General features: G+C 37.4%; 1 protein-coding gene across 1 annotated transcript; it reads right to left on the reverse strand.

The window, feature by feature from the left end:
- Positions 1 to 750: 750 nt before the first annotated feature.
- On the reverse strand, positions 751 to 8357 carry EMC7 (ER membrane protein complex subunit 7). The gene is made up of 5 exons (XM_027642346.1): positions 8077 to 8357; positions 5879 to 5998; positions 3872 to 4010; positions 3292 to 3372; positions 751 to 1227 (listed from the first exon to the last, which is right to left on the reverse strand). Exons 1-5 carry the CDS (start codon positions 8340 to 8342, stop codon positions 1075 to 1077), a joined length of 759 nt encoding a protein of 252 aa, XP_027498147.1. The 5' UTR covers positions 8343 to 8357; the 3' UTR covers positions 751 to 1074.
- Between the last annotated feature and the right edge of the window lie 4324 nt (positions 8358 to 12681).

Below are 12681 nucleotides of genomic sequence, written 5' to 3' on the forward strand. Positions count from 1 at the left end.
CAGCATACTTAGTAACAGCCATATACTTTGAAATATAATTTAAAAGATGAGTGGGATTTATCTTCCTACTACACTTTTAGTTCTTTTCTTTCATTTTAAAATGATTTAATTTTCAAGTAATTTAAAATTCTGTATTTGGCCTCAAATCATGCCACCAATAAGATGAAAGCACAGCATGCAGAAAACAGTAAGAAGCAAAAATGTTGCAGAAATGATACATGTGATTTAGAAAGAAAAGATCCAAGATAAACGTTCATCATGTTATATAGATACCTTGATTCATAATTAACTTGACAGCTTAAAAGACTTTCTGATGAAGGATACTTTGTTGTTTTTTCCTCCCAAAGAGTTTTTAGCAGGAAGTAGATCAGAATAAAACTGGGCAATACAAAGTGGAAAGTCTTTGAACTAAAGATTACCCAGAGAGGTTGTGGAGTCTCTTTAACTAGAGATATTCAAGAACTATTTGGATGCAATTCTGTGCCATTTGCTCTAGGACAACCTTGCTTGAGCAGGGAGCTTGGACCCAATGACCCACTGTGGTCCCTTCCAACCTTACCCACTGTGTGGTTGTGTAAATTGTGTAGGCAGTAAACAACATAAAATTATTTTATATGTAACATCTGACAAGCTGATACAGCAAACTACTTAGTAAACCCACAACTCAATTTTGAAAGGGTGATTTGTTCATTTCAGAACTCAAGCAAGTGTAAAACATTAAAGACATCTTAAGACTGAACTCCACTTGTATTATCTTTGAAATATTTTTATACATTGTCTTAAGACATTCATTACTGTGAAGCACATCATATAATTTATTTTAATTCTCTACAGAACAATATAGTTAATTCAGTATAATCAGTAACTTTATACAGATACAGTATTGAAGCCATGTCCTCTTTTGCTTACTCTCAAGTACAAAACAGCTTATAACAGTCTAAAAAAAGCTACAAACTACAATTGTAGCATACTGATTTTCTGCCCGCTTAAAGTTTACAGTAGTGGCTTTTTGATCTTTCAGGACAAATAAACACGACAGCACATAACAAACAGCTGGGCAAACTGAAGACTCAACTACCTCCTTTTTCCAGAACTACTTTTCCCTGCTTTACTGCTGCTACCACCAGACTTGCTGGAAGATTTTGAAGAGAAAAGTCTTGTCATGAATTCAGACACATCTGGCAGCTCATGGTTGGAATTCAGCATGTTCATTGATTGCTCCATTTCCTGCATGCAAAGATTAGATAATCTTAATAGCTTGTAACAATTCTGGCTGTAGTTAAGGCATCAGTTGATTGTATCAGAAAGATTTCAAACTTTCCCAAAATACTGTTTCACTATTTGTAGTCCTCCAAGGTACATATTGCTATATATTTTCATGCAAGCACAGCCAAACACCCAGCTACATACAGAAACATAAAACCCCAAAACTAAAAGCACTGGTGTATGGAAAATGGTAACCATGTCTTAAGCAGTCTTACAGGGCAAACATCTGATAAAAAAACAATCTTAAAGAAAAAAATGTCATTATTTATTTTCAGCACTACTTTCCTCCATTTTAAAATTTAAGCTTTTGTTTAGATTTTCAGATCTGTGCTTTCATAGATTCACACTTTGATGTTTTCAAATTAGTATTATTTATGCTAAATCTAACAAATTTTAGCATAAAATTTGTTGCTGTTTGAAGGGATTAGATATTTTCATTGCCCTAATTTCTGACATTAAGCTATTACAGTACAGCACCTGAGTTTTCTTTGCTTCACGAAAATAAGGATTTTAGTGAGACCATATATCCAGGTAAGCTTAATGTAACTTTAGAATTTAGCATAGTGGTTCTGTGAGATGAATTACCATGTTTCAAAACAAACCACCCCTGAAGTGCATACAACAGCTTAACTGCACATCCACAATGGGATAACGCTTGCAGCAATTGCCAGTTTAATGTGGGATTGTCACCTTGCTCTTCTAGTTACCATTTAGAATGATATATTTCAGGGCATTTTGCTAGACTTTGTTACTATTGCATCCACACTACATCTACACTTAAAGCCTCCACAACAGGCAGTCACTAAATCATTAACTTTCTATACAGACTAGTACTGTGCTGATTCCATAAATAAAAAACAAGTTAACTTGAAAAATATTATACAAGCTCCATAGACTCCAAAAACAAATGGAATTTGGATATACACTTAACAACTTAATACATGGTCATCTAGAGAATACCACTACAACTGAGTTCTTAAAAACTCCCTTTTCCTACTCTTTAAAGATAATTTAAATTACAAGCAGAATTCCTTCAACTTAAAATTTCTCCTTAACAAGTCATATTGGTCAGCTAATAAGAACTAAATCATCAGAAGTTCTGATGGTATTACCATCAGAATGGCCTGCCTGTAAGTAGTGTCAGGCCAGTGAAAAAAGTAAGGAATAAGTGATTTTTTTTTTAATTCAACTTCCAGAGTTCAGCTTGGTTTGAAGAACATGCTATGTATATCTAGCATATATTTGTATCTGGTTTTTAATGAAAATTACAGCCAAAATAGCATTACATAGCTCTGATATGCTTTTTATAGGTATTACTTATAAAAAAAAAAGATTCAGACACCTATAAAGTACTACTGAAGACAGTGGTCATTTAGGGGAGAAGGAGTTTTTATTTAACCAAGCCCTCAAAAAACAGCCACCCATGACAGACAAGGAATACTTCTAAAAATAAAAAAAGATTTAGCAAACACCTTGAATCTCCATTTTGTCCTAGCCTTCTGCTATTCGGCATTTTGCATGATGAAAGGACAATAAATCAGGCAATTTAATGACTACATTAGGACTCTGTATCATATACAGTACTGTGACATCTGGATTTAACACAGGAAACTGTGCTTTAGCCTGATGGGAAAGAGAACCCCAAATCATACTCTTCTCAATACACACTTATTAAATGATGTCTAAAAATAAAGTGCCAGATTGAAATATAGTGCAAAAATATATTGGAAATTTACAGAAAAAAAATCCTTTGAGAAATTATATTTATCACTCTAAAGAAAGTCTGGAAAACACCATTCATACTGTAACAGCCTCAAAGTTGTGGCAAATAATTTAATTCTGTGTTGTGCTGTTTAACAACAAATTCATGAGTCAGGAAATGTTAGAACAGCAACACTGCATTAACTGAATAAATGATGCCCATTAAGACCTCTTTAAAAGTCCAGTTTTGTTTTTATTGCTTCTCTGTACCCTAAAATCTCATTATCTCTGGTCTCTATGTATGCATCAACTGAACGTACTTACCCGCCTCATATCAGGATCACTGGTGTTGACAACTTTAGGTAAAAGCACAAATATCAGTAACGGAAGAACCATCATCATCACCTACACAGAAAACAGAAAGTACTTCTTCAGCTTAGTTGTTGCTCTAGACACTTTCAGAAATAATAACATAAAGCTTTAGCTAAACAGCCAAATTCTAGAACCACTGCATTCCGAGTCAGTAACCCAGTAACAGTAATCCATTTGTCAGGAAAGAAACCTGGTAAGGGAGTACTGTGCTTTAAATAATACAATTTCAAAATCTATTGCAATAAAGGAAATGGTTGTTATATCTTAAAACTGTTGTAATTAGAATTATTAGAACAAGATCATGCTGTCAAATGAAGCAGACTACAGGCTATTTTCACAGAGTGGGTATTTAAGGAAGGAGAGGTCACAGAAAAACTTTCTATTTGTATGCAAATGAAAAAAATAAAACAATCCTCTCGGAGGAGCGAAGTGTGTACACCTTTTTTCATTTACTTTATTCTTGGTATTCTGAAAAACAGCTGTATTTGGATCCTTAGCATACTTTTAACCTTTACGTGTTGCTTGTACGTACCATAGGGTTCATGAGGAAATCTGTCCATCCCCAAGATTCTCTCTTTATAAAGTATGAAGGTGGTCCAGAAGATTTCATCTGCAGTGGGTATGGCAGCCTGACAACTTCAGAGGGTTTGATGTAATTCACGTATCTTGCTCTAATGAGCAAAATGTGAGTAATTGAAAATATAATCATAGAATCTTTAACAAAGATGATTTAAAAAAAAAATCAAAACAAAGTTTTAATAATAGACTACAAACAAAATTATGCAGTGTCAGCTAGGCTTCACTTTTCAGAAACTAGTTCCTCTCAGCAGCATCTTCTATGGAATCAAAAAAAGCCATTTTTTGTCAGCTTGGTAATGAACAAGAAAAACTACTCTGTATAAAGACAGATACAACTTTGCATACTATAGTCTGGTTTAACCAGTTTGCTCAGGGATCAATTATTTGTATGTGAAGTTAATACCTTATGCCTAAGTGCATTACTATGCATTTATCAATACTGAATCTCAGTCTTTATTACTTTATCAAGTTTTTCCATAGCTCTTCACTCATGTTATTTATTTAGGTCTGGTATTTAGATAGTTACTCAGTTACTACCATCTTTGTCACTCTTTACCCATTTTTCATGATTAACGAATATTTACTTGCCTTGGTGCAACTCCAAGGATGGTTTCTGCTCATTACAAGAGAAATAGTTTATTCCTTCTGAAATTTTCATCAAATACTCATCCACAGAATGTCTTTCTCGCCTACCTTATGACTAAATATTTTCTCCAAAACTTGAGATTTTGAAGTAGATCTTATCAAATATTCTTTTTCCTCTTTCTAGGAATTACATTAATTTTTTAAGGCAGAATGTTCCCTAGAAAAGCCCTGTTGACATTTTCCTCAAGTATCATAGTTTTTCGTGCATCTCTGATTCCTCAGCCGTATTCCTCATTACAGTTTCTACCTGTTTGACTGGCAGACATGTCAAGCCTACTGCGACTTTCCTCTGCAGACATATCCTAGCGATTTACTTAACATCAAATTTCTTACCTTACTAGCCTTCAGATACCCAAACAGTGCTAGGGGTGACGTTAAACACACTATTGTGTCTATCTGTCCATATTTATTACGTATTGTTGCCAGTAAGATATTGCCTAACGAACTATAAAAATAAAAATTACATAAAGTTTGGAAAAAACCTAAGCTCAAACAAATTGTTCTGTTATTAAACAAGCACCATTTTCAGTGAGATTTCAAATTTTAACCTCCCTTAAATATACTGTTGGAGTATTTATATTGATGTTTGTATTTCTAAAATGTAATGATAACTTTTATAAGATACTGTAAAAGACAATAATGAAGTTAAGAAACTCTATGTCTGCCTGAACAAACAAAAATTAACTACAAACACGTTTATTTAAATGAAAATCACCTTACTACATCAGATATATAATTTTTCTGTATTTCTGAATAGCTTGCACTTATAGGTGTACAGTTAGAGTGGTTTGGTATAACGTATCTTGCCATAACATAAAAAACAAGCTAATGATGCTACAGAAATACTGCAGGCTAGCAACTACTACTATTAACCAGTAACTGTAACAAGTGTCCTATGGGAATGTAACAGAAATATTTCGGAGTTTCACTGTGCCAAATCCTGACAGAACATTCATTAAAGAAACGGAATATGGAAGAAGGAAAAAAAGGTACTGGCAAATGATAAAGCAGATAACTGATTCATGCCCAGATTTTATTTCAGGATAGCTGCATAAGAAGATAACAAAAGTAAACAGAAAGACTTTTAAAATCTATTTTCTCTTATATAAGGCCATAAATATAAAAAGAAAGAAAGAAAGAAAGAGATCAGACTCGGATTTTAAGAAACATGCTCCTAGAAGTGATGTTAAAAGAAGCTAACACATATGCTCTGAAATGGAACCTCAGACCTACAGCACTGTTTACATTAATTCTTGTACTGTGCTGTCAGGAACACGTAATACACCAACACAGAAGCAAATCAGGAAAGGCTTACCTCATTTTGCCTTTTGAAGTTATGTCAACTCGCACGGGCTCAAATTTATGAGCAGGGGATATAACTTCCACCACATAAGATCCTGAAGGTACATCATGAACCACAAAACTTCCATCTGTCCTGAAAAACAGTAAGTTGCGCTACATTTCAATATGCTCCAGCATACAAGACAGCATGCTTTCTGGTTTTTTAAAAGAGGTTGTAAGACTATCATTTTATATAATAAATCTTAATATAACAATGGCCAAAAGAAAAATTTAAATCATTCAGCACTCACAATATCAAACCCCTTCAGATCATCAATATACGCCACAACAGTAGCAGAAATTACTAGTTTTGTTAAAGGTTTTGTTGTGCCCTCAAGTTATTGTCTTGCTGGAAGAATAATTCAACAGCCCAAGTAAGATCTGAAGTAGTTACATTTCACATATTCAGGTAACAGCAGAAGGAATTTACACCTTCTTTCCTCCTTCTGAAATACATACAATGAAGTTTACTTCAGCACTTCTGCGGGTAGCAAACCCCCTCCCCAAAGTGACATCCTACATAGTGTGGGTAGATATTAGGGAAGATTTGCAATGCACAATAGTAGTAGTTTGTGCCTTTGTTGTGAAATAGAGGGGTTTAATTTTAATTGCTCCCTTTAGGACTAGCCCACACCGGAAAACTCAGTCACAACACTAAGGAAACTAAGAGCTCTGAACATATACACAGAAGGGATTTTTATACAGATGGCTTTTATTTTAAAATATGAAACTTGAATATTCAGTGAAATTACTAAGAGGATACTTGAAAGCTTCAGCTCCAGTTGTCTTAAAAGTACAGAAGTTTTCCTCCTATGTGTTTCCAGAAGTTTCCAGTAAGAAAATCTTAGTGTTAAAAGCAACAGCAATGATCTCTCTTCTAAAAATAAGGCTCAAAGTTAAGACAAAAAAAAAGTTGTTCAGAGGGAAAAAAACACGATAAAACCTGACACATTAGAAACGTGCATCAGAAAAACAAATAAATAAACCCTCTTAAAAGGGAACTCTCAAAAAGAATTTTGTCCTTATGTCCTTTACACCAGCTCTTTTTCAAAGATGCACATCAATTAAGCACTTTCCCACTTTTATGTGATGATTTGAAGCACTAAGAATGCTTACACTATCTTATATTACAATTGCTAGAAGGATGTTTCCCTAGGAATTTCCTTCTAATTTTTCATTCTTTACAGTATCACTTTAATAAAATTCCCCTCATTTTTTTTCTAAAGATGTATTCATATGACACAGTAAATTCTCACTTCATATACTGGTATCCAGTACTGGCTTTTTTAGAAGAAAAAAGTTCCATTTTTACCTCAGTGAGGAAACTAATCAGATTTATAAAAATGCTCATACAAGAGAACGACTCTTGTAATACTCGAAAAACAACTTTACTATACCAAATAATTATTTTCCTATTTTGATAACTGGAATGGTTTTGGTAACTTCTACTTTTGAAACTATGACATTCTTAATTGAGGACATTGTCTTAAAATCTCTAGATCCTTTGTTTATGTATACCCACTACCACCTGAGACTGAATCAGATAATGTGATTCTTTACAACTTCCAATTGCATTTGCATGATGTTGTGTAAAGCAGTAAAGTCATCCCTTGAACTGGCTTTCACCAGTGGAGTGAAAGTTTTTCACGGGTACTATAACACAGAACAACAACTGCAACATACATCTCATAAATTCTTAGCAAAGCTAAGGTTCTTGAAACGAAGTGGCAGAATTTGCACCAACAGAAGCTGAGAATAAACATTGTCCTCCAGACAGTGCAAACGCGTTTGGGGTTTTTCTTTGTTTTGGAGTTGTTTTTACTTATAACTCTGTTCCAATGTTTTTGATCGCTACAACGCTAGCAGCCTGAGCCATCAGCTTGGATACGCCTGCAGGAGGTTGAGGCCAAAACCTACAGCGCTGCAGGCCTGGCCGTTCCTAGTCCCTTACAAGGTACGGCGCCAGCGTAACTCCAGCAGCCCATCTCGGCAGCCTGTGATCCCGCGATCCCACAACCGTGCGCGGCTGCCCGGAACACGGCCGTGCCCGGCAGGAGCCGCCCCGCCCCCGCTCCCGCCCCACCACGGCCGGGCCGGGCCGAGCCTGCCGCCGGCCCCCGCCTGGCCAGGGCCGCCCCGCGGGGCCCGACCCCCGCCGCGCCCGCCGCTCACTTCAGGAAGCCGACGTGCTCCTCCCCGTCCACCAGCACCCGGGCCCCCGCGATCCAGTCCTGCGGCTTCACTCCAGGCACCACGGCCCGGCCCTCGATCTTAAACCGCTCCCCGGGGCCCGCGCCGCTTGGCAGCTCCGCCGGCCCGAGGAGCTCCGAGCCGCAGGCGCCGCGAGGCAGCGGCGCGACCGACAGCCAGAGGAGCGCCAGGCACAGCGCCCCGGCCCCGCTCCCGCTCCGCGCCGCCATCGCTGCCCGCGCCCCCATCGCGCGCCTGCGCCCGCCAGGGAGAGGGCGGGGCGGCGCCGGAGCCGCCCCTCGGGCCGGAGCTCTGGGACACGGGGAGAGGCGCGGCTGAGCTGGAGGCTTGAGCTGCACGATCTGCCCAAACGCAACTCGCTTATCCAACAGCCCGCGTCACACGCGGGTGTTGGAAAGGCAGGGCGGGATCCTTTGTTTTTTCGGATTGTGAGTAAAAACAAAGGATAAGATAATTTGCTGCTCAAAAAGTGGATTGGCAGAAATGTGAACCTGAAGAACATAAATGTGTAAGAAATAGATGTATGTTCCTTGGTAATGGATCTGTTTAAGGCATTTTAGTTTTAAATCTTAATAGTTATCATGCAAAGAGTAACAAGCTTTTTCTAGGGAAAACAAGTAACAAGCTTACAAAAGATTAAAATTTATCATAAAATAAAGGCCTAAATTGTCATCTTTTAGCAGTGATTCATAGCACTGCAGTTTGTTTCTGATTAAGTACGATAGCATGAAAATGTGTTACTTAGTGGGGAGTACAGACTTACAGGAGAAACCACAAGGGCTGTAGTACCTTCCCTGTCCCCTAATTTTCCTTTGTGAAGCACATCGTGTTATGTCATATGTATTTATTGTCACATTGTAGCTACACTTGCTTCCTTTTTACCTCTCTTATTTATGTCAGAGTTAATTACTGAACATGTGGAAAACATTATCATTAAACAAGATTAGCCTGGTCACCAGCAGATAATAAAAACATTGTATCATACTAGGCATGATTTGAAAAGCATATGTCATCCCATGTCAGTGGGATGTTGTGAATTATTTGTCTGGCAGTATCTTTTAGCTATGTCTGCTTTGGAGACAATGATCTATGAGGGTCTTCCATCATATAAGCTCATGAAAGCATTAACCTCCACCGGTTTTGGGAGTGAAAACCTAAGAATGCCAGAACTGAACAGTGTTAGAAGTACTTACCAATAAAACACTAAGCAGTAGGATTTATGTTAAAGCCACAGACACAACACTGTTTCCATTACAACATCACAGAGACACATCATCTTCATAGTGACACCTTGTGTTAATAGTTTTTGCATGCAGTTAGTGTAAAAATGCTCATATTTTTAAAATATCTTCAAAGAGCTGTATTAGGATACTGTCAGACCACAAAGAATGATCATGCCCTCCAGTTTTAAGGATTTCCTCAACCAAATAATTTATTTTTATAACCTACATAATAGAGTTTCTTGGTTTAAATACTTGGAGAACCTAAAGAAAAAAACCCCTAATTTGTTCTTTCACAGTCTAATCTAAGAAGCTTCTCTGTCTCTGTATCGTCCTGCTAACAAACCTAGCAGCTAATTAAACAGCATCTTGGCTAGAATTTTATCCTCATGTAGAAGCCTTGACTGTAATTGCAGCTTTCATTGCAGAGGTATATCTTTATATATGACTAATTATATATATATATATATATACACACACACACACATACATATATGCCTTATCCAATAGCTGCACTGGCATGCAACCTTTTCAATGTTAGGTAAACAGTTCCTTGTCCTCTAACCACATAATTTCTTTACATATAAAAGTTCTATTTCATGCAGATATATCGGTTACCGTATTTTTAAGTGTACACAACTGAGAAAATAACTGATTACTGCCTTTTTTTCGATTAAGACTAGCTGCAGTGGCAACTCACTTGAGTGGATTGCACAAGTCTGTTCATGAGTTTTGATATCATGCTATTGGTGTTTGCTTTCTAGGTAAAAAGAAGGAATCCCAGAGCAACAGTAGTACAAATGGAAACAAAGAAATAAAAACATCCAGGTATATATTTATCAAAATAAATAGTACCTCACCTGAGAGATGCTATCTGTTTTTTCTGGAAGGAATTTTACTATTAGCAAAGTCGTGTCTGCCGCTTGATTTCAAGTGAATCTCTGGTCAGAAATCAGATAAAACTGCCAAGCAACAGCTTCACTGCAATTGAAACAACTGAACAATTCCAACAACTTGAAAGTGCAATCAAGGGTGACCTCCATGTTTTGTAGCTGCCTCTTCATTGATGGATTCATTCCTTGAGTAACAGCTACATAGAAAATGGCAAGTTTCTTAGAAGTTCTAACCTGCTCATAAGCACATTTACGGTTTTGTTTGAGTTACTTCAATCACCTGTGACTAACACTACAGAACTGTCAGCCAGATGGATGAGAGCTGACAGTCCCTAATGGGTTGAACAAAGAGGAGGTCTAGATTAATGTAATTCCATCACACTGATAACACCGAAATCTATGTCTCAGATTCTTGTCACATGTGGTTTCACATACAAACTGAAAAAGCAGAGGAGATCCATTAAATCCCTCTGAACAAAACATCAAAAATCCAAGACCATCATAGCTGTTTCTGAATTAAGTGGTTTAGGATACTGTTGGATACTCTTAAGTAGCAAGAGAGTTTTTTAATCCTGCGAGGATAAAAGCACTTTGCAAACAATGTAGCAGAACTTATTTTTGTGGGGAATCCTTTTCACAGTTGGAATGCTAGCAAAACTTGCTATATATATTTTTTCCTTACAGGACACCATTAGTAAAGCATTTAATTCACCCTTGAACATGTCAGTGTAATTTCTCTGAAAACTTCTCTTTCCATAAAGCTGATAGCACCTTGGCTAGTATTTAAATATTTACATTTGAAAAGGAACATGATCCTGTCATTGATACTAGTTTACTTCAATACACTGGACCACAAAGAGCAGCAGCCCAAAATCAGGCTGTAATATGCAGAGGTGTTGACTTTGACCAGACAAGCAGGGAGCAGCTTCAGCCATCTGCCTCTAGTCTTATCATAATGTTTGAGTCAGTCCCCCGATATAGGTACACAGATAACAACACCCAGCACACCAGATGAGTAATTCTGGTTAACATATGTTCAGTGGAAGCAAAGATACAATCCTTGCTGACATGAAGAAGATATAAGAACTACATGTGCATTGGAATACTGTAGCACAGCTACATCCTATTTTTTTTTTTTTTTTTTTTGAGAAACTAATTAGAGGTGAGAAGAAATCAAAATGCCCAGCCAATGACAGCAGATTTATGAGAATACACAACTGAAGGTAGATGGAAGAATTCGGCATAAAGGTACAGTGAAAGGCCACAGCCAGGTTAACTCATTTGCTGAGCTCTCTCCTTACCAAGGAACCTTACTATGATTAAATACAGAATTAACAAAAATTGTGGTGCATATCTTTTCAGCGCTGATTTATTTTTTTAAAAAATATATCTATTGTAGTGTGGAATCATAATGCCATCTACTGGAAATTTTCTGTTCTACACTAGAAATGGTTAGAACACGGACAGAACAAGTCAGGATTGCAGACTGGATTCAGCAACAGTCTTTTTGTTGTCCTGAATATAAAACACCCTGAGAGGGTCCTACATCTGACTTGGGGCAGAAAGATACACAGGTACACCATCTTCAGTTGCTCCAGAATCCCATTCTGCTTCAAACAGATTGCCTGTCCAAAGAAGGGCAATGAAGCTGGTTAAGGGTCTGGAGCATAAGACTCATGAGAAGCAGCTGAGGGAGCTGGGGTTGTTTAGCTTGGAGAAAAGGAGACTCAGTGGAGATATTATTGTGTTCTACAATAAGGGTGTAGCAAGGTGGAGGTCAATATCTTCTCCCAAGTAACAGGAAGAAAAATGGCCTCAAATTGCACCAGAGGAGATTTAGATTGGACATTAGGAAAAATTCTTTACAAAAAGGGTTGCCTAGCACTGGAACAGGCTGTCCAGAGAAGTCCTCATCTCTGGAAGTATTTAAAAGATACGTAGGTGTGGTGCTTACGGACGTGGTTTAGCGGTGGACTTGGCAGTGTTAGGTTACTGGTTGGACTTGATGATCTAAAAGGGCTTTGGCAACCTAAATAACTGTGCTGGGGCAGAAAAATCTCTTAATCCCCTGTAAACTGTGTAGTTGTCAGAATAATTTCTACATCTCCAACACATCCATCCCCACAGCCTGGAGTCAGCACATATGATTGAGGACTTTTAAGTCTCAGAGAGCTAACATTCATCTACTCCCTTGTTTGTTTTCATCTCAAGTTGACTGGACAAACTTCTTCAGGTTGTGGGTTTTGTTTTTTTTTTTTCAGGAAAGAATTGTTTTCATCTTCTTATATGTCCAAAATCATGAACAGGATACTCTACTTTGGCACACTCTTCACAGGAGACAGCAAATGCTGACATTGAGATTGCCAGATAATAACCAGTTTTGTCTGGTTGCAATTGAACTGATCTTTACTGAATTCAAATTTCATTCTTTTGTGGAGGAAATTTAATTAATA

The sequence above is a fragment of the Corapipo altera genome, unplaced genomic scaffold (assembly GCF_003945725.1).
Source record: "Corapipo altera isolate COAL_440 unplaced genomic scaffold, ASM394572v1 23b, whole genome shotgun sequence".
NCBI lineage: Eukaryota > Metazoa > Chordata > Aves > Passeriformes > Pipridae > Corapipo > Corapipo altera.